This window comes from Typopeltis vanoorti, chromosome 3, assembly GCF_054136105.1.
Source record: "Typopeltis vanoorti isolate ZY-2024b chromosome 3, IOZ_Tvanoo_1.0, whole genome shotgun sequence".
In the NCBI taxonomy this organism is placed as follows: Eukaryota; Metazoa; Arthropoda; class Arachnida; order Uropygi; family Thelyphonidae; genus Typopeltis; species Typopeltis vanoorti.
Window position 1 is genome coordinate 131,358,468 of NC_143551.1, and position 25,990 is coordinate 131,384,457.

Sequence of the window (25,990 nt, forward strand, 5' to 3'; positions counted from 1 at the left end):
TTTTGGGAGTCCGTAAATACGGGGGGGGAGGTATAGAGTTAAACGGTTTTAATCTGTTGGTAACTTCTACAGGCCAAGAAGTGACTTTCTTAAGGAGCCTGTGAAGTTTTCTAATTTGTGAGTTGGTGGGGTTGTAATTGATAGGGAGGTAAGTAGCCCGATCTAAGAGAAGAGCATTCAGCTTACCTTTGTAGTCCTTTTGGTTAAGTACTACCGTTGCATTTCCCTTATCCGCTTTGGTGATAACTAATTCTTTATTATTTCCCAATTTCTGTATGGCTTTAAATTCCTTGTTGGATATATTGGTTTTGGGTGGTTTTGCTATGGAAAGGACACAAGCTACATCCAGTCTTACACTGTTGGCGATCTGATGTGGAAGGTGGTGGATTCCTCTTTCAATCTGGATCATAATATCCTCACTTGGTATTTTTCTGGGAGCAATTGCGAAGTTGTGGCCACGTGAAAGCACGTTGAGAGCTTCAGGCTTCAGGGTGACTGAAGAAAGGTTGATTACGGTGTTGGTAGCAAGTTTTGGATTGACGGTAGAATTCTTTTTTAATTTATCGAATTTCTTCATCTGTCGGCCTCGTATCTTTTCAAACTCTTTGTCTATAGTGGTACACGAGATGTCATGTAAAATTGACCACAGTTCGTTATTTAAAGTGAGGATATTATGATCCAGATTGAAAGAGGAACCCGCCACCTTCACGCGATCTGATGTGGAAGGTGGCGGGTTCCTCTTTCAATCTGGATCATAATATCCTCACTTTAAATAACGAACTGTGGTCAATTTTACATGACATCTCGTGTACCACTATAGACAAAGAGTTTGAAAAGATACGAGGCTGACAGATGAAGAAATTCGATAAATTAAAAAAGAATTCTACCGTCAATCCAAAACTTGCTACCAACACCGTAATCAACCTTTCTTCAGTCACCCTGAAGCCTGAAGCTCTCAACGTGCTTTCACGTGGCCACAACTTCGCAATTGCTCCCAGAAAAATACCAAGTGAGGATATTATGATCCAGATTGAAAGAGGAATCCACCACCTTCCACATCAGATCGCCAACAGTGTAAGACTGGATGTAGCTTGTGTCCTTTCCATAGCAAAACCACCCAAAACCAATATATCCCACAAGGAATTTAAAGTCCTACAGGAATTGAGAAATAATAAAGAATTAGTTATCACCAAAGCGGATAAGGGAAATGCAACGGTAGTACTTAACCAAAAGGACTACAAAGGTAAGCTGAATGCTCTTCTCTTAGATCGGGCTACTTACCTCCCTATCAATTACAACCCCCACCAACTCACAAATTAGAAGACTTCACAGGCTCCTTAAGAAAGTCACTTCTTGGCCTGTAGAAGTTACCAACAGATTAAAACCGTTTAACTCTATACCTTCCCCCCCGTATTTACGGACTCCCAAAAATACATAAAGAAAATGTGCCATTACGTCCCATAGTGGATGGCATTGATTCCCCCACATACAAATTAGCTAAACATTTGGCCAAAGAGCTCACACACTATACTGGCAACACACCATCACACATAAAAAAACTCAGCCCACTTCAAAGCCAGCATAGAAAACCTTACACTCCAACATACTGACATAATGGTCAGCTTCGACGTCTCCTCCTTATTCACAAATGTCCCACTTAAGGAAACTTTAGAGCTAATCCAAGCTAAATTTTCTCCCGATATCTCAGCCCTATTTCAGTTCACAATGAACTCAGGTTATTTCGTTTGGCAGGGAAAATTCTACAAACAAATAGAGGGGACAGCCATGGGCTCACCACTCTCCCCACCCTTGGCCAATTTCTTTATGGAGACCTTTGAGGAAAAAGCCTTAGCCTCTGCCCCGCAAAAACCAACCATATGGCTTCGCTACGTTGATGATGTGTTCGCTATTTGGCCAAATATCTCTGAAAAACTCCTCTCCTTCCTTACACACTTAAACAACCAACACGCCAGAATCAAGTTCACCCTGGAAAAAGAGGAAAACAACTGCCTCCTTTTCCTAGACACAGTAGTCACCCGCCAGCCTGATGGAACTTTGGTTTTCTCAGTTTACAGAAAACCCATCCATACAGGCAGATATATCCACCAACAATTCCCCCCCCCTCACAACAATATGGAGTGGTAAAAACACTATACAACAGGGCTAAACTAATCTGTTCTAAGGACATAGCCCTTAACACCGAACTAAATCACATCCTCAACACTTTCTCAGCCAATGACTAATCCCCCAAAAAAAATCCAAAAAATATTAAAACCTACAAACCACAGCCACCCTACTCCCCCCCCCCTCCACAAAAAAGATTACTCTAAATCCATCACCATTCCCTACATCCGAGGCACCTCAGAAAAAATTGCCAAAATTCTAAAAAAACATGACCTCACCTCCTGTTACAGGCCTTACAGAAAATTGGCATCTCTTATCCGCTCTACCAAAGACCAACCACTTCCACTAGACCTACCTGGTGTATACCAGGTCCCTTGCAGTTGTAAACTGTCGTACTTTGGCCAAACAGGCAGGACAGCAAATATCAGAATTTCTGAACACAAGGACTACATCCGGTTTTACAAGTATAGCCATTCTGGTCTTGAAGACCATGCTCTGGATACTCTCCACAGAATACGGTGGAAGAAAGCTACAGTAATACACCGGAGCAAATATAAATTCGAAAGATTATTTATGGAATCAGCCTCTGCCCTAAGAAACTCTCCGAACCTCAACAAATTTGGTTGTATGCGACTGCCCCAAATTTGGGAGGCATACATCAGCAGACCTTCAGCCCAACGGCCAAGAACGCCTACTTAGCCCGCCAGAGGGCACCATCAGGACTTCTAGGAGAACGATAGCTTCATATCTTCATTCTCAGTTACTGTATTGTTAGTGCCTGTGTGCAACTGCCTTTTTGTAAGTTCCTTTTGAAAATGGCAATGTGACATTGCCGAAATATCGGAAATATTTATTAAAGTATAATTTAATTTATATTCGGATCTACGTTGTTTCAATTCCCTCAGTGATTTAGAAAAAGATGTTATACTTCTAAATAAATCCGCTACAAGTCTGCAAGATTCTCTGACTAAATTGAATAGCTGTTGTAATAGATAGGGTAGGAAGGTCAGCAATAAAAAGACAAAGACAATGAAAATAGGCAGAATCATTGAAAATGTCAACTGTGTTGTGAATGGAGAACCTGTGGAACAAGTGAAACATTTCAGCTACTTAGGCACGATTTTTACTGAGATGGTAAATTAAATATAGAAATAGACAACAGAATCAGCAAAGCTGGTATGGTAGGAAGTCAATTGAATAAATTCATATGGAATAAGAGAGAAATTAGTCGGAACACTAATACTAGCTATATACAAGACAATGTTGAAACCAGTTTTAACTTATGGATCTGAGAGCTGGGTCAGAAGTAAAACACTTGACCAAAGACTAGAGACCGCAGATATGAGAGTCCTGAGAAAGATTATAGGTGTGAGCAGATGGCAATATATAAAAACGAGGATATTAGGAAAGAACTTGACATTGTCAACATCCAGGAATGCATTAGCAGAGCTAATCTCTGGTGGTATGATCACTTAAACAGAATGGGCGAAGAAAGATTAGCAAAACAAGTGTTCTCTGCCAGGTTGGCAGGAAAACTACCCAGAGGAAGACCAAGATATAGGTGGATTGATACGGTACAAAGTGCCTTAGACGATAGAAATATAAGATCTGATAATGTTGGAGTCTTGACAAGTAACAGACTGATTTGGAGGAAAATTGTAGATAGGAAGTTAGTAATGATGTAATTTTTTTCATATAGTACTATCATATCCTGTACACCTCTTGAGGGTACATGGCAGGAATTTGATGATGATGATGACAAAATTGTGCTTACTTACATTGACTTTTTACAAACACAGTTCAATCAACTTGAACAAACCTCAGCTAGTTTAGCTTGACATTGCACCTTCTTCCTGGGTACTGGCTTTGCTTGGACAATCCTGGCAGTTCTGCTGTAGAAGTTTTTTTGGAAAGCTAGGTTGATTTTCCCTCAGGAACTTGAATGCATCTGCCGAAGTCACCACGATGTCTAATGGGTGACCATGCTCTCGTAGGACGTCCTTACATCCACATGAAATTCATTGAAAATTACGGCCTGTCCTTCCCCTCTCCTGTTGCACCTGGGGTCACTAACCTGGAACCTGAATCTGGAATAGAAAAAAATCTGAGAGCCCTTTTATATTGTCTCTAATCCTTTGTTCTCCACAATGTAATTTCCAGGATTACTCGCCAGCATGGTAACATCACTTCGGCTCCCTCCATTCTTGGGTGCATATTTCTATATTCACAAGACCTTGCGAAGTTTTGTTTTTACTTCGTCATCGCTATAATCTGGGTTGATTTACATATACTCCAATATACATTGAATTATGCATTTTAATAATAGATGTATAACATTCATTTTATTACATTACAATTTCTAATTTCTATATGTTCGGAAACCTCTGTAGAATCCATCTCGAAACATCTGTGAATGTTTGGTATTCAGTGTCTGTGACATGATCTTTCAACATTGTTGAGATTTCTCAATCTTGCTATAAATGTGAGAAGTACCTACTCTTTACACATCTGAGATCTAAAGATCTCAGATGTGTGAGAGTAGGTATAGTCAACTTTACTGTAAAGCTAATGTAAAATCGTTTTTATATAAGATGAAAATTATGCATCTCAGAAACCTTATTAAGAGGGATTATGTTAGGTGTTATGCATCAAGCACTCCCACCATCTTTACATTTTGAAACTATTGTCTGTCTTTTCATGGGATCAGTAGGAAAATTCTTCGAAAGCACATAGGTGATATTAACAGTGACTGTTTGGGAAAATTGCCATGTTTCCCATTGAATGCAACTTGTACATACTAGGAAAGGGGAATCGGGGAATCCTAGTAGTTTTACCAAAAGTAACAGAGGTCAAAAGTAGTTTCACACTACTTTTGGCCTCTGTTTCAACAAGATGAGTGTTTCTGGATATATGCAGCTAATTATATTTCAATCAGTTTGGATGTCTCCTCATTTTTGGTGGTTTCCCAAAATACTGTCAACAACCTTGAAATGATCACAGGCCTGTTTTTGGCTTTTTGAAGTTTTTGGAATGACTAATTAGAATCTTATATGTGAACTGGTTTTGACTCTAGTACTGTTGAGCCAAAATAAATTTGGCTATTCCTATGATTAAAATCTGTAGTTCATAATTGATAGAAATTATAGTTTCATCTCCAGAAAGAATCCCTAGAATAAAAATATATAGCAAACATTAAAGTTGTCATTTTTCAGGATGTTTATATGAAGTGTATTATTTTTCAGGATGATGCATGGAAAGTATATTTCGATCAGCCTTCTCAGGATATAGTTGATGAATTTGCCATGAGATATGGAATAGAGTCCATATATCAAGCAATGACGTAAGTATAACAATAAATCTTGTTTGTGTTGTTCCTTGGTAGAAGGAAATGAAGATTTTATATTAATAATTAGGTTTAATGGAATGAATACAGCACAGAGAAATAATTAAACAACAAGTGATATTTTGTCTCTGTCACAGAGACAATCAAGAAAAAAGCATAAAGTGCAATGACGGACATTCTCTGCTGGTGCTGCTGGGTAGGCGACCTAAGATTAAATTTCCCAAATCTTTAATGTTTAACTTAACAATATTTATTTACGTTAGTGTTTTTGCTGCTGATTCTAAAAGAAAGTCTTTCAAGTTTGCAAGTTTTGTAGTGAAACGTAGTAGTTATTTTTTTATTTGATTCTCTGCATAAACCCTCTCTGTTTGAGGTGTTTTTATAGTGTTCCCTTTTCTTGTAACTTATCATATTATGTCATAGTAGGATATCTGCCTTGAAGAACTCAAGAAGTACATCCCACTATAACTATGGTCAGATCCAGCTGACTATGCTTGGATATCTTGCACAGAATCAGTTTTGTACATTTTCACACCCTTGATGATATATCATTAAATCCCACATGCTCCCCTACATGTGAGACATCTTTTACTATCCTGTCTTCCAGACCACCATTACTGGGATTCAGTGCCTTGATGCCATGTTTGCAATTCAGCATGACCTGTGGACACCCAGAAAGGGGAATCCTAGCAGTCTCTCACTACTTTGGCAAGATGGATGGTTCTGGATGGCAGGGCAATGATTGTTTAACGAGTGGGCTTGCTGACAATGGTAAAGGTTGTTGCAGTAAATGTCCTTATCCATGGTCTGGGGGGGGGGGGGAGAAGGGACAAGGCTTGTTGTGTGGTGCTCATGTAGTGTCCGGGGTAGTCCTATCATTCTACTTCCAAGTGCAGTCATTGTTTGCTGGAGAGTGTGTGTATGTGTGTGTCCATTTGTGGCTTAGTGGTGGCTAGGGAATGAATGCAACTAGGCACTGAATCCAACTTCTCCTGAAAATGAACATTTCTCCATGGGTTCAGATTTTCATAATAGAAGACAGTTTGTGTGCACTTTTGCTACAAACATGATCTTCCTCCTCCTGACCTAAAACTCTGCTAGGGCAAATGTTTATCCCATTATAATAGAGCACAAGTTCTTGGGACTTGCATTCAACAGCAAACTCAATATCCTCTCTCACATGCATCAGTAATAAGACAAGTACTGTCGAGCAACAAATATTAACTGACCTCAGTTATGCAAAGTATCACGTTAATCATTAAAAATGTATTAAAGAGACAAACTAACATTTCACTGAACAACAAATCATTTATTCAAATTAAATTTTGAATTTAAATTTTCCTTATTATCAGTATCAACAGGGACCTGTTGTCTTTCAACCTAATCCTATTAAAAAAAAATTCATTAGAAAAAAAATTAGAAAATATTTAATATTTAAACATTTAATTTATATAACATGTCAAAGCTTTATAACTGGGAGGAGACCTCCATGTAGTGTTTTAAGGAATGCAGACAACCAACCAAGACTTCTGACTTAATATTCAATTCTCATTTTCTCATGAGCACCCTGTTAGGTATCTACCTGGATATTGAATGAACAAGGATGAGCTGGATATTTGTCATTTAGCTGACCAAATTTTATTCTTATTGGCTTAAACTACAGTGTAAAATATCGGTACAACATAACAGAATTTCATGCCTGCTGGGGCATTGGTTGGTTAAACAGGCCCCCTCGTTGTTTTCCTCAGAGAACCAGAGTAAATAGCATAAAGTCAGCTACTGGAACACATCCCAACTCAACATCAGGAGTGTTCAAGATTAGTACTATCAACTTAAGAAGCATCAATGGAAAAGAGATTGAACTTGCAGAAGAATTGGACAGGTACCAGATAAACATAATAGGTGTGACTGAAACAGAGAAGATAAAGACAGGTGAGACCCTTCTGAGCAACATCAATCAGGAAAAAAGAGTAGCTATAGTACTCAAAACTAAATATGAGGATAATCTTCTTGAATGGAATGCAGTATAAAGTATTGATGTGGGCAGATATCAGAACGGGAACTAGACAATGAGACTTATTTGTGCCTCTGGTCCTGCAGAAGGTACTATGAACGAAGGAAACTAAACACAACAAAGAAAGGTCTTTGTTATAGATCTAAATAGTAGAGTAGGAAATGATTACAAGACAATTAGAAATGTTTTGGGAAAATTTAGAGAAAAAAGAAAATCTAATAATAATTGTAAGCACCTGCTGTATGATTGGACTAGTATTGCAAACACCATGTTCTGACATAAAAATGTGCAAAATTTCATTTGGAGAGATGATACAAGAAATTAAAAAAAAAAGTCTCATTGACTATGTTCTTGTTGATAGTTTTCTCACCGGTTCAGGAAAACAAGAGTATAAAGATTTTGAAATAAGAAATGATCACTATATAGTTTTGAACAGCATAAAATTGAATTTCATGTTGAAAAGAAGCATGTGTAAATTAACCTCAGAAAGCTGCTCAACAAATAAAAGTCGAACATCTTTCAGAGGTAAACTGTAGATTAAAATACACAAACATCGTTCTAGAAAAATAAAGATAATAAAGTTTGAAAACAAGAAGCAAATCTTGGAGATTCATTGGCAAAAGCCTGAAGAAAACATTGATTGATTCACAGAAGAGGCACATGGTGAAGTTGTCTGTGAGCAAAGAAAAATTGGAACACCATTGCAGACTCAAGAAGTTAAAGAGGCAGTCAAGGGAAAGAAAAAAAAGCATATTGAAAGTTTCTAGCAAGTAAGTCAGCTTTTGCTCTTAGAGGATATTGAGAAAAATGTATGAAAGGAATGTACTTTGTAACACTACCTAAACACAAAAGTCATGGGAAGACTTTGTGTTAAGAACGTAGAAAATAAATATAATAGGAAGGTGGCAGAATATTCTGGAGGCTGTTGTAAAAGCTACAAATGGAAGAAAGAGTATTGTAAAAGGGAGCAGAAATGATAAATATAACATGAAAAACTGAAGATAAAGATATTCTAGATGTCTAGAGTAATTACTTAGAAAGATGTCTAAATGAAACAAGTGTTGTCAGCATGTTGGTAGAAAACACTCAATAGGAATGTAGTCAGGAATACATATCCATTCTTGAAGTATTTGGAGGCATTTAGTTTATTCCCCAAAACCTCCAAATGTTTTTGATTCAATGATAAGAGGTTTGCTTAATGAGAAAGTGATGAAGGCATGTTTTCCAGGTGCAAACATAAGAATGTTAGTGAAACCATAAGTTTGCAGAAGAAAGATGCAAGTTAATTGTTTTGGCATTTACCAAAGTGAGAAATATGCAATCAGAGAAGATATGAATGAGTTGTTAGGAGAAGCAAAAAATGAAGAGTAAGAAAGTAAAGACTGTGAGTCTGCTGCCTTGGTATGATAGGACAGAATTGAGAATGGCCATGATTGCCAATGAGTCAAGAAGAAGAAGGAATGGTATGCAGTTTATAGATATGTGGAGTGAATTTGATGGACATAAGGACCTGTATATGCCTTATGGACTGCACCTGAATGGTTTTGGAGTTGGTGCTTGGAGAAAGTGTTGCTCAGTGAGAGTTTGGAAGTGCAAAATCAGGGGAAAATAGAGATATTGGGGAAGGGAGCAATCAAGCTTGTGTCTAGCCACCCCTGGGATGTATAAGTATGAGTGCAGGAATGATTGTGAATTGCTGGGTGCAGTTTCCCAGGTTTTGACTCTGAATGGTAATGACATTATATAAAGGTAACTAGGGCCTAAGGGGGGATGTTGAAAAGCATGTACACGAATGCCTGAAGTATCAGAAATAAAGGAGAGAAGTTTTTGGCATTGTTCAGCTTGACTTGACCAAAAATTATTGACATTCATGAGCGTTGTCAGAGAATGATGTAGTTATAAAGATAAAATGTAACGGTTATTGTATTTTTGGGGTAGGTAGAGGAAATAGGGCAGGAAGAGGGATATTATTAATGATAGCCAAAGAACTTCAACCAGCAAAAATAGACGTTAAGGAAAATTATAGATCTGATGGAAATGGTTCATTTGAGGCTGTCTGGTGTGAGATAGAGGCTAATAGGACAAAATATATTGTTGTTTACTATTGTGTTTGGATAATTACTTAAAACAACATGTGGTGGAGGGGACCAGGGGTTTGAGAGTGTTCTATCTGGTAATAGCATCTGAAGATCTATCCGTAACTACAGTAGCAACTCTACCCCCAATCAGGGAAAGTTACCACACAGTCTTGTCCTTGGAGGTTGCTCAACATGTGAAAGTTTCAGTCAGGATGAACTGAAATGCAGAACTCCAATGATGGCAATTGTAACAAGCTTAGGAGACAACCTGGAGCATTGCCATGACATAAGAAACTACATGGAATGAATGGCATTAGTTCATGGGAAATGGTCAAAGATTGTTTGAGTGAGGCAGTATGAGCGTGCGTAACCACGGTCATGAGGATAAACCCAGTAGGGATTAAGTGGGTGACTAGCAATGTTGGAAGTTTTTTTTTTCCCCACTTGGTTAGACTATAATAAATTTAGTTGAATCCTTTTTCCAACTATAAGCAAACAAAGTTTGCCCCTGAAGTATCTTCAGGATCGAGGCAACTCATGGTAAAGGTGGACCAAGGCTCTCATCACTCCTTGTCTTGGTATCTCCCTTAATGCAAAGCACATCTCCTTGCAGACATGTATATAATGTTATGCATTAAGGGAAGGGCCACTACCCTGACCGGTTTCGACCTTTATTGAGGTCTCGTCAGTGGGAGCCAGATCCAGAGGAGGTGATACCAAAGTGGAAGCAATAGAGAAGTCATCTTTACCTATATGAGTTGCCAAAAGGTGTCTCACCTTATTATTTAATTACACTGGATTTAGAGAAATATATTGGAAGTTTTTTTTCCCCCGCTTGGTTAGACTATAATAAATTTAGTTTAATCCTTTATCCAAGTGTAAGTAAATGAAGTTTGCACCTTAAGTATCTTCAGGACTGAGAAAACTCATGGTAAAAGTGGAACAAGCTCTCATCACTCTTTATCTTAGTGTCTCCCATAATGCAAAGCACATCTCCTTGTGGACCTGTATAATGCTATGCATTAAGGGAGGGGCATCAGTCCTGAAGATACTACAGACAAACTTTGTTTGCTTACACTTGGATAAATTATTAAACTAAATTCATTATAGTCTAACCAAGTGGGAAAAAAAAAACTTCCAACATCTTTCTCTATATCCTGAGTAATTTAATAATAAGGTGAGACACCTTTTGGCAACTCATATAGGTAAAGATGACTTCTCCATTGCTTCTACCTTGGTATCACCACCTCTGGGTTTGGCTCCCACTGACGAGACCTCAATTAAGGTCAAAACCAGTCCGGGTAGTGGCCCTTCCCTTAATGCATAGCATTACCTTAGGAGATTGCTTGGATCAGTGCCATGGCATGTACAACTGCAAAGGCTGGATGTCGATAGAGCATGGGAAGTGGTCAAGGCGCATTTACAGGAGGTTATGGCTGATTGTATACCTAGGGTCCGAATAGTGAAACAAGTAGGGGGTTAAATGGATGAATAACACCATTAAACTTGAGCTGCAGAAAAAGAAACAACTGTGGAGAGAATTTAAAGAAAGAGGTGACCTGCAGGCACATGAACGGTATAAAGTGCAGCCCAGAAGGGTAACGAGTGTGGTAAAATAAGCAAAAGCGGATTATGAAAGGAAACTAGCTATGCAAGCTAAAGAGAATCCCAAACAGTTCTTTCAATATGCTGCAAGCAAGAAAAAACTGTACTACACAGCAAAATTATTTTAAGGAATGACAATGGCAAGGAGGTCACTGAATCAGTCGATATAGTAGAGTTACTGAGCGAGCACTTTGCAAAAGTATATCATCCGGGTGGTGACATTGAAAAAATGAAGGAACCATTAGTTTATACGGGAATTGTGATGAATGAAGTGGAAGTGAGTAGTATATTACAGAACCTTAATGTAAATACATCTGTGGGATTGGATGGTATACTGGCACGGGTCTTGCATGAAGCGGTTAAAGCATTATCAGTGCCCTTAACCATGTTGTTTAATCTGAGTCTCGGGTCTGGTTTAGTCCCAAAGGTGTGGAAAGAGGGGAAAATAGTTCCACTGCATAAAGGAGGATCCAAGACTACTGTTGCAAATTACCGACCGATCAGCGTATCAGGAGTTGTTGTCAAGGTCTTGGAGAAAGTAGTCAAGGAAAAATACAGGAATGGATTGATGAAAATGAGATACTGTATGGGGGACAGCATGGCTTTGTGAAGGGTAGATCATGCCTCAGTAACTTGCTCAAGTTTTATAACAAGGTGACGGCTGAACTGGATAAGGGTAATGGGTTTACAGTGATACTGCTGGACCTGGCAAAGGCATTTGACAGGATACCACATGGAATTCTAATCCGTAAACTACAACATATGGGAATGGATATAGGGTTGGTGAGATGGAGAGATATCAAAGAGTAGTTTATTCAGGAGTAGAGTCCAAAAGACAGCCTGTGACTAGTGGTGTGCCACAGGGTTCTGTTCTTGGACCACTGCTGTTTAATTTGTTCATTAACGATATAGGGAAGGATCTAAGAGGAACAGTTCATTTGTTTGTTGATGATGCAAAGTTGGGTAGGGCGATAGTGAATTCAGAAGATGTCAAAATCTTGCAGGACGACTTGGATAGATTGGAGTTCTGGGCTAAGGAGAATGGATGTCAATTTAATGTGCCAAAATGTAAGGTTATGCATTTTGGGGGGATGAAAAGATTAGCAGCAGTATACCACATTGGTGGAACTCTACTCCAGGAGATTGATGAGGCCAGAGACTTGGGAGAATTGGTAGATAGGTAGATGAAGTTTAGGGGGCACATTGCAAAAGTAGCTAAATCAGCTCATCAACTCACTTGGTTGTTGAAAAATACCTTGACAACCAGAGACAAACATGTTATTGTGCCTCTGTACCGAGCCTCGATGAGACCTCATCTCGACTGCTGTGCCCAGATTTGGTCACCTAGGTTCCTTCTTGATGGGGAGGAGGTGGAGAGGATCCAGAGGCGAGTGACTAAGATGATAGCAGGTCTATGGAATGAACCATATGAGAACAGGTTGAAGATTTGTGGGTTGCAGAAATTAGTTGATAGGTGGAAAAGGGGAGATATGATTGAGACATTCAAATTGCTAAAGGGTTTCTATAGGATTAATTCAGAAGATATTTTTGAGATCAGTACTGGTGGTGGGAGAACTAGGGGATATCTATGGAAACTGGGCAAGAGTGTGGTTAGCAGGGGTGTTAGAGCTGGGTTCTTTACTTTTAGAGTGGTAAATGAGTGGAATAAGCTGCCAGAGACTGTTGTAAGTTCTATGACGGTGAGCGAGTTCAAGGCAAGGTATGATAGATACTGTGAGAATGTCGTATAGTTGTGTGAACATGATGTCTAGGGCCTCCCTCTATGAATTTACGGACTCCCTGGAGTTGCCCGTAATAATAATTATACGTCTGTAAGAAGATGTGCTTTGCATTATGGGAGATACTAAGACAAGGAGTTACGAGAGCTTGGTTCACCTTTATCATGAGTTGCCTCAGTCCTGAAGATACTTCATGCACAAACCTTTTTTCTTACACTTGTATAAAGGATTATACTAAATTTATTATAGTCTAACCAAGTGGGGAAAAAAAACTTTCAACATCTTTCTCTAAATCCAGAGCAATTTAGTGTAATAATAACGTGACACCTTTTGCCAACTCGTATAGGTAAAGATGACTTTCTCCATTGCTTCCACCTTGGTATCACCACCTCTGGGTCTGAATAAAGGTCGAAACCGGTCTTGGTAGTGGCCCTTCCCTTAATGCATAGCATTATACATGTCCGCAAGAGATTTGCTTTGCATTATGGGAGATACTAAGACAAGGAGTGATGAGAGCTTGGTCCACCTTGACCATGAGTTGCCTCAGTTCTGAAGATACTTCATGTGCAAACTTTGTTTGCTTACACTTGGATAAAGGATTAAACTAAATTTAATAGGTGACTAGCAATATAAAGCAGTTGATGCAGAAAAAGAAAGCATTGTGAAAGGAATATAAATAAGGTGATCAGAATGCCCATGAGCAATAGAAAGTACAAGCAAAAAAGGATAACTAGTATGGTAACGAAGGCTAAATCAGATTTTGAGAGAAAATTAGATAAGCAGGCTGAAGTAAATCCAGAAGAGTATTTTCACTATGCAGCAAATAAGAGAAAGAATGATTATGGAAAGATAACTTTACTGAATGCTGATGGTAGGAAAGTGACAGAAGCGGAATAAATAGTTCAGTTACTGAGTGATTACTTTGCAAGGGAATATCATCTAAGAGGTGACTTTGCAGTTACTGAGGTGGCATGGAATGATGCGAGTATTGAAGTAGATTAACTGGAGGTACTCGGTAGGCAGCAGTGTGTATGCCTGGACGGTGTGTCAGCTTGTATGCTACGAGAATGTGTAAGTTAACTGGCAATGCCTCTGACGAAGTTGTTTAATCTAAATATCTGCTCTGACAAAATTCTAAGGGAGTGGAAAGATGGTAAGATAGTTCCATTACATAAAAGTGGCTCCATATTAAAATTACAGACCAATTAGTATCTCTGGAGTGGTGATTAAAAGTATTGGAAAAGGTTAAAAGGAGATTCAGGAATAGGTGGATAGGAATATGATACTCTAGAGCAGTGGTCTCCAAACTTTTTTGATCGCGTACCCCCAAGACAGAAAAAATAAATAGCGTGCACCCCCCCCAATTGATTTAGCAAAAATCTATTGTAATAAGTATTATGAAGAGGAAATATGCCTTGTATCATCATATAATAATTAAAAACGCTACATATTTTTACACATCATTTTTATTATTAACAGCTTACAAACATATTTATTACAATATTTAATATGAACAATGACCTTGCATTTCTTTCATAATTGCTTGAAATTCTGGTGTGATGGCTTCTGATACTGCGATACGAAGGTGTGGTTCCAAGTTTAATTTATTTCGATATTTGGTTTTAATACCTGTCATTGCAGAAAATGATACCTCACATAAATAAGTAGAACCAAACAGTAAGAGTACATCATTTGCTGTGTTTACTGAATTGCTATACTCGGACTTCAGTCCCATCCACCAATTTTGAAGAGATTTCTGTTGAAATTCATTTTTCAAAGTTGTGTTGTATCTAATGTCAATTAATTGCTCTTGAAAGATAATCGGAAGGTGGTCAATTTTTACATTTTCTGCAAATGGGTATAAAATCCATTAAAATTCTTTGCCAGGAAGATCTGTGAATAAGTTACAAAAATATGTCTCTAAACTTTTTAAATGTGCAGATATTAGACTTTTTGTTTGTGTTACATTTACATTATTTTCTGTAACGAAATCAGATAAAGATGGAAACATTTCTAAACATCCCTTTTCAAATTTCTCTCTCCACGGCACCATTTTCTTTCGAAATGCAGTTGTTTTCTCATTCATTGTTAAAATGTTACCTTTTCCTTGAATAGACAAATTAAGCATGTTTACTTTTTCAAAAATATCTGCTAGGTAGCATAGTATTAATAACCACTTATCGTCATTGAAAAGATCTGCAGATTTTTTATCTTTATCCAGTAGGAATTGTCTCAGTAGAATTTTTTTAACCAGTAGAAAATGCGTAATTCATCTTTTATTTCTACAACACTCTAAGCACTTTTCCTCGAGATAACCAAAGAACCTCTGTGTGGTATAGAAGATTTTCGTGGATACTGCCCATCTCTTGACATAGTACTGTAAATATTTTACTATTCAAAGGCGTCGTTTTTATAAAATTAACTATATTGATAACGTCCTGCAATATTTTGTGTATATATCAGGCTGCATATTTTTTTGCTTCAATAGCTTGCCTGTGGATAATACAATGAATGAATTTGTCTTGTGGTGCTATTTTGGTCACTTTTCCTTTGAATCCTTTCTTTGTACCAATTAAAGCAGCTGCTCCATAGCTTGTTATGCTTAAACAGTTTTTCCACAAAATATTGTTTTTAAGAAGTTATTTACTGTTGAGAAGATATCTTTCCTGAAGTGCCTCACAAAAAAGTAGTTCTTCGTGTAATTCATTATTAAAATAATATCTAGTAAATGCCAATAACTGAGACGTGTTGGCAACATCTGTGCTTTCATCAAGCTGTATAGCAAATTTCCCACATTGAGTCGTTTGTTTTAATAGTTGCTTCTTTAAATTATCTGCAATGATTTCTATACGTCTACCAATAGTATTAGCTGATAAGGGAATACATTTTAGTTTATCTGCATATTCTTTTCCATGGATTATTTCTACCATTTTTATAGCGGTTGGGAGTACAAGTGTTTCCCCAGTGGTGTGTGGCTTTTGGTCTTTTGCAATTAAGAATGCAACCTCGAGATGCATCCAAATATTTATCGTTAATTTTAGTGAATTTTTTAAGTTATTGGATTGAGAATTACATGTCTTTAAACATCATTCAAAGAATTGTAAAGATTTGTGTTCATGTTTAGTTTTTAAGTGTCTTACTAATAATGATGGTTTCATACTTCCATTACATAGCGTCTCATGACACAGTACACATGTAGGACGAGATTCATTTTTGACTATTGTCGATGTAAATCCCCATTTCAAGTAGTCTTCTTGATAATTTCGAACTTTCTTGGGCAAGGTTTTGTTAAGTTTCAGATTAATGTTTTTATCACTTAATTTGACTGATAACAAACTTGTTTGAATAGAAGAATCAATCCTATCTTTTCCTTGTTGTTCGCTGATGTAGAAGTACTATCCTAATTATCTTCAATTCGCAGTTTCTTTTGGAGGAAATTTTTTTAACCATTTATCCATTTTGTGAGGGTTAATTTGTAAAATTTAAATATAATTAATTTACTATTGATAATATCAAACACTCTTAAAAAATGTAAACAATTTTGATAATATTAATTCACTATTTCTAGTGTAAACGTAAAAGTAAGCACAAAAAGGCGTTGGAATTGCACAGAAACAATATTCTAAAAAATCGTTAAACTTACTACTAATAGTCAAATAATTAATACAACTGTGGTGTCATCTGTAGATAGCAGGATAACTAAGCAGTTTTCCTTCTCTAGTTGGGATTGTCAACACTAGGATGCTCTACAAACAATGGCAATGATAAGAAGTAAGAGATTTACTCCCTAGTTTTAAAAAAAATGACAGCTTTGCCACGAATGATTATGTGTGCAAAGTTGCCCAATGTGTGCTACTCGCAAATTTAAGTTTACAGGATCTTTATTACGTCTTTGTCTATATTAGATATACGTTTAATTGATGAAAGAAAGTAATATTCTTTATCTTTAATTAATTACTTAATTTTTTTCCTATCAATATAAAACTTTTTTTGACATATCCCCACATATTGACTCGCATACCCCCCCCCCGGGGGGGGGGGGTACACGTACCACACTTTGGAGACTACTGCTCTAGGGGACAGCATGGTTTTGTGAAAGGGAGGTCATGCCTCAGTAATTTGTTCACATTTTATTATAAGGTGACAACAGATTGGATAAAGGGAACGACTATACTATACCATTGCTGGACTTTGCAAAGGCATTTGACAGAATACCACATGGAATATTATTACATAAGTTAAAGCAAATGGAAATGGATATAAGACTGGTGGCATGAATGGTGACTAAATAGGCAGAGATCAGAAGGTAATATATGGAGGAGTGAAATCAAGGCAAAAGAGGGTGACTAGTGGAGTGTCCCCGAGCTTGTACTAGGACCACTAATTTGTATATTAATGATATAGCGAGTGAAAGATTTGAGGGGGGGGGGGGAATATTTAGTTGCTTCCGAATGATGCAAAATTAGGGAAGGCAATAGTTGATAAAGGTGATGTAGATATCTTACAAGATGATTTAAATAAATTGGCAGTGTGGGCAAAGGACAATGGTTAATTCAATGTTTTAAAATGTAAGGTAGTGCACTTCGGTATGAAAAGATTACAAGCTTCGTATCATATTTATGATACTAGTTTACAGGAAATGGATTATGGCTAGGGATCTGGGTGCGTTGATGGCTAGAGATTTGAAATTCAGAGAACATAGTGCAAGAGTTGGCAAAATAGCTCAGTGGATTAGTTGGCTGCTGAAGAACACATGAACAAGTAAAGATCAGAGATGATCCCTCTTTATAAGGCTATGATTCAACCACATGTTGACAACTCTACACAGAATTGGGCACATATATTTCTTGGGAATCAGAAAGTGGTGGAGAGGATTCAGAGATGACTGACTAAGCTGGTGACAGATCTGTGGAATGTTCACTTTGCGCATAGATTGAGGGTGTGTGGGTTGCAGAGTTTGGTTGACAGATGGAGGATAGGGGATATGATAGAAATTTATAGGTTACTAAAGGGATTCTATATGATTGACAGAAAAGAAATTTTTCAGAACATGGGGAGTAGTGGGAGGGAAACAAGGGGTCATGCTTGGAAATTGTCTAAGAGTGTGCAGACTAGGTTCTTTACTTGAGAATAGTGAATGAGAGGAATGGATTGATAGAGGTGGATGTAAGTGCACCAACAGTGAATAGGTTTAAAGCAATATATGATGGGTATTGTGCTAAGGGATAGAGTGGGTCTCCCATGCTGAGTTTTTTGACCCACATGGAGTACCCATATAAATAATAATAATAATGTAAAAGTTTTACATTTGCTGCACTGCATAATTCTGAAGGCCTGGTCAGAGGGTCAAATTTCATATGATTGGAGTGTGTGGGGGGGGTCTCATAGTACCTATCTATAATAAAGGGAAATAAAACTGAATGTGAGAATTACAGAGATATTTCCCTACTTGAGTGTTTCTGTTAAGATTTATGCAAGTATACTTAAATGGCTAACAAAAAACTGTATAGAGAAGCATAGTGAAGGACAAGTTGTATTCATGCCAAATAGAAGTTGTCATGATCAGATTTTCACTTAAAGACAAATAGATGGGAAATCTTGGGAATATATACAAGTATTTGTATTTAAGTTTCATAGATTTGGAAAATTCATATGACAAGGTGTCGAGAGCGAAGCTCTTCAAAGCACTAAATTTATTATTATTATTATTATTACACCCTCCATGAAGTCGACAGACTCATCGTGGGAGGTACATTCAACTGACAACATATTTATCATATAGAATCTTAAAGTCCTTAACACTCCTTGCATTAACAACACATTCTGGCAATGCATTCCATTCACTGACAATTCTCCATGTAAAAAATCTACTCCACACATCCTTCTTCACCACACTTTTGCATAACTTCCAGGAATGACCTCTGTTTCTTCCCCTCTCACCTTCTACTCTTTTTATAATCTCCTCTGGATTAATCTGATAAAATCCTCTCACTAACTTAAACGTCTCTATCATATCACCTCTCTTCCTCCTACCCACCAAACTCTGCAATTCACATTTCTTCAACCTCTCTCCATAGCCAGTATTCCAAACAACCTATTCAATGTTGGCGCACTCACAACCATTATCTTAGTCACTCGTCTCTGGACCCTCTCCAGTGTCTCCACATCACTTTGAAAACCAGGTGACCAGATCTGAGTGTGACCTGACCAGTGCCTTATACAGTGGCACAACCACTTCCTTATCCTTGCATGTTAGAGTACTTCTTATCATAGCAGCACTACGGTGTGCAACCTTTGCAACCCTAGCAATATGCCCTCTAAACTTCAGTCTACTGTCAACCATCACTCCCAAATCTCTAATCTCATCCACTTCCTGCAGTACAACACCATCAATATAGTACACAGCCTTATATTTCTGCACTCCAAAATGCAAAACCTTGCACTTATTGATATTAAAACTCAACCCCACTCTTTTGTCCAAGTAGAAAGTCTATTTAAATCTTCCTGAAGGGATTCAGCATCAGCATTGCTGCTTGTAATTCTTCCCAACTTTGCATCATCAGCAAATAACTGAAGATCCCCAGTCAGTCCTCATGATATATTGTTTACAAACAAGTTAAACAGTGGGAAGCCCAAGAACAGAACCCTGGGGGCACACCACTGGTTATCCTTCTTCTGAGACACTGCTCCATCATACACAACCTGCTGGTATCGTTCAGATAGCCAATTTCTGATCCATCTAACCAATATACTGTCTATTCCCATCCTCTGGCCTGCAGAGGATGGGAATAGACAGTACACCAACTTATCCTGTGGTAATCTATCAAATGCTTTTGCAAAATCTAAGAATATCACTGTATATGATTCTCCCTTATCTAACACACTTGTCACCTTATCATAAACTGCAAGTAAATGATTGAAACAGCAGCTACCCTTTACAAATCCATGCCGACCTTCAAAAAGAATGCCATGTCCATCAATCCAATTCTGTATTCTATTCCTTATCAATCTCTCCAACACCTTGACCATAACTGCAGTTATACAGACTGGCCTAAAGTTGGAGACTTCCGTCATAGAACCATGCTTGTGGAGTGGTACTATTTTGTCCTCTTTCCACTCCTTAGGAACCCTACCCACTGCGAGACTTTCATTAAATAACCAGGTCAAAGGCATAACCAACTGTGGTGAACATTCCTTAAGCATACGTGGTGATATGTCATCCATTCCTACAGCCTTATTCACATCTAACTCAACCAATATCTGATACACCTCTCTTTCTTTCACTTCCAATTCTCCTAATACTTGCTTCTCTTCTATATGTTGTACCAGATAAGTGCTCATTCAATAATTCCACTATATCCTTTGCTGCTGTTATTCTGCTGCCATGACTATCCACCAGTGTTAACCTTCCATACTTATTCTTTCTCTTGCTTGCTATATAGCAGAAAAATTCCCTTGAGTTAACCTTGGCCTGACCACCCAATCTCCTTTCATACTGCACCTTTTCTTTCTTTATCATGCTCGTCACCTTCCTAGCCTGCACATTATACTCTTCATGGATCTGATCACCACTAACTGTCTTGTATCTCCTCCATAACGTTTTCTTTTCCAGCACAGCTTGCTTGATTTCACTGTTCATCCATTTCACTCCCTCACTATTTACTCAATTAACCCTCCATATGCAGTCATACATTGCTTTTGTCAGATACTGCCTTATGAGTTTCCATGCATTTTCAACATCTTTTTCACTCAACTCATCTACCCAACATGCTGATGCTAACTGATTACAGGAAGCTCTGTAAAACTGACTACAGAGCTTCCTGTAATCACCTGCTTTATACTTCCACATGTATCCATTTTTCGCAGTGACTTTTCTTGTTTCATCACTTCCCAAATAAGTACCTCATGATCTCATCACTCTCACCAACTGGTGGCAGTGTCAAACATTGTCAACGCCTCATTAATAACTATATCTTGTGAAGTTATCACCAAATTCAAAACATTAAAGCCTCTAGTTGCTTCTATCATGTGCTGCTTAAGATACTTATCCCTCAAAAATTCCACAAACTTGCTCTCCTTGTTCCCATACACTGTCTCCTTCTTCCAGTCTATATTCCTGTAATTAAAGTCTCCCGTCAGGATCGTCTTCTTTTTACATGGCCAACTAATTTGCCTAAACATTTCACAATCAGTATTCTCTGCATTCCCTGGCCTATAACAGCATCCTATCAGATATACTAACCTGTTTATTTCAACTTTGCACCACACAGATTCAAAATCTGTGCATGCACCATCAACTTCCACACTTTGTAGACAGAAGAATTGTGTCATTGACAGCACTCCCCCCCCCTCCTCTTTTCACATCTCTATCCTTCCGGAAAATTATATATCCTTTAATTCTATTCCCAACATCACCTCAGACAACCAAGTTTCACTTATTCCAATTACTTTTGGGCATACCGTCTCAATTAATGCCACAAACTCAGCTCTCTTGTTTTGAGTACTCCTTACATTTGTGTTGATTGTTGATTTGTTGATTAACACAGGATAGCACAAATGTTGATTTGTGCTATCCTGTTTCACAGATAGACTCTGATCATTTGCTACATTAATTTCTTGATGCAGCGCCTTCTCAGAAAACAATTAAAAAAAAATCAGCTAACGCCTTTTTATTCCCGTATACGGGAGTAGGCGAGGCCATTTAGCCCTATCTAACTTTTTTGGAGACTGAGTGGGCAGTTCAATCTCCACTGGTACCCAATCAGAGACAGATGGCCCAAAGCTATCACTAATTAAGCGGTACGCAGTGAAGAGAGACGGCTCAAATGTGCCGCCATCTCGTGGTCCCTAACACAATATATTTAATGTCTGAAATAATGTGGGTTCTACGGTCGATTTTCTTGAGTTTACAGGACGAAAAACCCGAGTTTCCGGGAGGAAAAACCTGCTTGCCCGTGCCAGAGATCGACTAACTCGGGAACCGGTCGAAAAAAGGCTTAGAAAAATTTCCTCTAGTCACCGACTAGACTCGAAATGCAGTCTTCCTTCGTGCGGCCAAGTGCGGTGGTGTGCAAACGCCACATCCACTGATGTGGCTACTCAGTGGACGTGGCTACAACGCCACATCCACTGAGCTACACACACAGGCTACACTAGCCTTTCTAAATTCCCAAGCCCAAACCCAGTCAAATGTAATCCATCAGATTTATACCATGTGAACTTCCCTTCAAATTCACTTCACAGATTTACAAATTGAACCCCTTTTGCCTCACACAACTCAGTCATCTTACTATTCATTATCTCTGCTCCCCTTTTCAATTCACTGTTATCATATCTGGGCAACACATCCTATGACTTTCCCAACAACACTATTTCTTCTTTACCTGCTGCAACAACTTCCTCAAGTTTCTATCAACATTATTCTTCTCTCCAACTAAGTCATTTGTGTCCACGATTACCATTAATTCTGATGCCCGATATTTCCTTTTCTGCTATGCATCAGTTATTTCCTTTATTGTTCCACCAGGAAAGCATGTTTTGTGCACTTCATTACTAATCACACCTCTAATGATCGAGTCCCTATATACTGATATACAACTATCCTTTGATTCTTTCTTTATAACATCAACTTCTTCCTTCTCTGTATCATCAGCCAGTTTCTCCTTTAGCCGTCTAATATCCTCTTCTAGATGTTTCATTTCGCTTTTCATCTTCATTAACTCCTACCAAAGCTCTTCAACTATGGTCCAGACGTTTGCTCCCATTTCTAATCACTCTAATCTATCCAGACACTTTTCACATACGTTAATGCTTTCCTTCTTCTCGTTTATCCAAACACTCCAGTTTTCTTTCATATTTTTCGGTGCATACATATAGCAGTTTTCGCAATGCATCCGCTGCGAAAAATCCAAGGCAAAGCCGACTTTCATACAGAAGCCTTCCATGCCGCTGACATACATTTCTTTATGGACACCATCTTGATAGGCTGAGTAGTGGAACAAACAAGTAGTAAAACACAATATAAACAACAACAAAAATTTCAACAACAGCACCACTGAAGGACACTTGTATCCAAACTGACAAGAATGCAGCACAATTTGTGACAAAAGCCACCCAATACACTAATTAAAAACGCGTTTTTTATCACAGCTCAAAATTTCTGCTTCGCTCACTTGCGACACTAGTGCTACTTTCCATGTGGTGTATATGGGACTTTATATTGAGCATTACGATTTGAATTGTGAGTCAGTAATTAAGATTGAAGGAGGTACATGAAGATGGTTTGATGTTAAATCAGGTGTGCAACAAGTGGGCACATTATATTCACTGTTATTCATTATCTTCTAAATAAATACTTCTACATAAATCCAGTATAAATCTGTGAGATTCCCTGACTAAATTCAATAACTGTCTTAATGAGTTTGCTATGAAAATCAATAATAAAAAGACAAAGATAATGAAAATAGGCAGAAACATTGAAAACACGAACTGTTCCTGAATGGAGAACCTATAGAACAAGTAAAACATTTCAGCTATTTAGGACAATTTTAGTGAAGATGGCAAATTAAATATGGAAATAGAGCAGAATTAGCTACACTGGTATGGTAGAAAGTCAACTGAATTAATTTATGTGGAATAAGAAGGAAATTAGTTAAAACACTTAATTAACTGTATACAAGATAGTGTTCAAACCAATTTTAACTTACGGATCTGAGAGCTGGGTGTGAAACAAAACACTTGATCAAAGACTGGACCCCTCAGATATGAGAATTCTGAGAAAGAATAATTGAATGAACAGATGATATGAATGACAGCATCACATTAAAAATGAGGATATTAGATAAAAACTTTCCATTTTTAGCATTCAGGAATGTGTTAGCAGAGCTAATCTCAGATGGTCTGGTCCCATAAATAGAATGGGAGAGGAAAGATTAACAAAACAAGTATTTTTTGCCAGGTTGCCCAAATAAAAGGCTGGCAAATCAATCTAAAATCTTAGTCTTCGCAAAGAAAGACCAAGATGTAGATGGATTGATACAGTAAAAAAGTATCTTAGAAGACAGAAATATAAGATCTGATAATGGTGGAGCCATTATCAGATCTTATAGTTTAATTTGGAGAAAAAATACTATTAGAAGTATGTAACTTTTTCATGTAGTACTTTCACAATAACTTATACCTTACCTCCCCCCCCCGAGAGGGGGGGGACATATCAGGAATTTGATAATGAATGTGTAATTTATATAATAAATATCTGTCTATACATGAATGCTAGGAGTATCAGAAACAGAGAAGTAGAGTTTGTTGTCTTGGTCAATATGTTGGGAGCTCAGATTGTAGGTATCAGTTATTTATTTATTTATTCATATGGAGTTTCCTCCCTTTTTCTCCCCCATCCATCCCTGTTGGGGCGAGTTGAGGCCCCTCATGGGGGGGGGGGTTAAATATCTATGGCTGTAGATCCATGTGTGTTCACGGGGCCGGTTTGCCTGCTTGCGGGATGAAAAACCCCAGATAAACTAGGGGGGAAAACCCTGCTGTCCACGCCCAAGACCGGCTAACTTGGCTATGGCTGAGGAAGATCCTTAAGCTCCTCACGTCAGTGATGGGAATCGAACCCAGGACACCCCTTCCCCAGGCATAATGGCTGCGAAGTGCAAAGCCACTAGGCTAACCACGCGGACGTAGGTATCAGTGAGACCTGGCTATCAGAATCAGACATAGTAACTGGTATTGAGCGTAAAGAGTACAGTATTTTTAGGAAGGATAGTGAGATTAAGACGGGGGGGGGAGTTATAGTTGAGATCTGTGATTGTAGTACTACTAAGAGTATGTCATGTGGCAGTGAGTGAAGCCATCTGGTGTGAGGTGGAATCTAACAAGATCAATTACATAGTGGATGTTGTTACAGACCTGGCAGTTCGGTTGCTAGTGATGATGAAATGCATCAGCAAATAGAAAAGATGAGCGTGAAAAGAGTAATTGTAATGGGAGACTTCAATTATTCAAATGTTGATTAGGTTGCAGTAGAATCTTATGAGAAGAAGAAAATGAATTTATTGAGCTGTTGCAGGTCAACTTCCTCGAGCAGTGATAGAAGGAACTCGAGGTCAGCGAGTGTTAGAATTGATTATAGTGTCAGTTAAAGATGTAACTATTCTGCCTCTGGTTGGTGACGGTACTCATGCGGTACTCACTTGGGAAGTGACTGTAAAGCAGGAAATTATGACCAACTGAGGAGTTAGTGGAATGGGGTCGGTTGCTGGATGGGAAGAATATTGACAGTGCATGGGAAGCATTTAAATAATACTTAAATGATGCAATATCAGAATGTGTCAGGAGAGTTCAAAGAATAAATGGGGTAGAAGTCAAATGGATGTGTATTCTTATTAAGCAAGAGATTTGTAAGAAAAGAATGATATGAAGAAATACCGTGTGTATTAGAATGATGTCCCTTATAAAAATTATAAGCGGCAGGCTAGAATAGTTACAACTGTTGTATGGAAAGCATAGTCTGAACAGGAAAAGAAACTGTTGCAAGTAAAAGAAAGAATGAATATGAAAGAATAACTCTTCTAAATGCAGATGGCGTGAGGGTTACAGATGCAGAAGAGGTTGTTCAGTTAATGAGTGTCCATTTTGTTAAAAGCTATTAAACTGGTGTATGCAACATTGAGCTCACTGCTACCTCTTCACTGGATGAAGAGGAGGTATTACTGCTTTGCACAAACTGAATAACAATTCAGCAATAGGGACTGATGGGATATCAGCATGTGTGCTAAAAGTGTTCTGCTAAACTGGCTATTCCTTTGACCAGGCTGTTTAATATGTCAGAACAGGGAAGATTCCACAATAATGGAAAGAATGTATGGTAATTCCATTGCAGAAGGGATTGCAAAGACTGATGTAACCAACTATCAATCAATTAGTATCTCAAGAGTGGTGTGGAAATGTAAAGAAAGAAGTGATCAGTATACTCATGAACAGTACAAGGTGCAAGCAAGAATGGTGATTAGTATGGTAAGGAAGACCAAATCAGACTATGAGAAAGAGAGAATTAGCCAAACAGGCCAGAATAAACCAAAAG

At 38.1% G+C, this 25,990-nt stretch overlaps 1 protein-coding gene across 1 annotated transcript in view; it reads left to right on the forward strand.

Annotated features, from left to right (window-relative positions):
• Nucleotides 1–25,990, forward strand: part of unc-13 (protein unc13 homolog) — a 1,156,644-nt gene that overhangs the window by 776,410 nt on the left and 354,244 nt on the right. Inside the window, exon 21 of the mRNA XM_090416011.1 lies at nucleotides 5,367–5,464. Coding sequence (XP_090272137.1) covers nucleotides 5,367–5,464 — 98 coding nt within the window. The remainder of the gene's footprint in view (nucleotides 1–5,366; nucleotides 5,465–25,990) is intronic.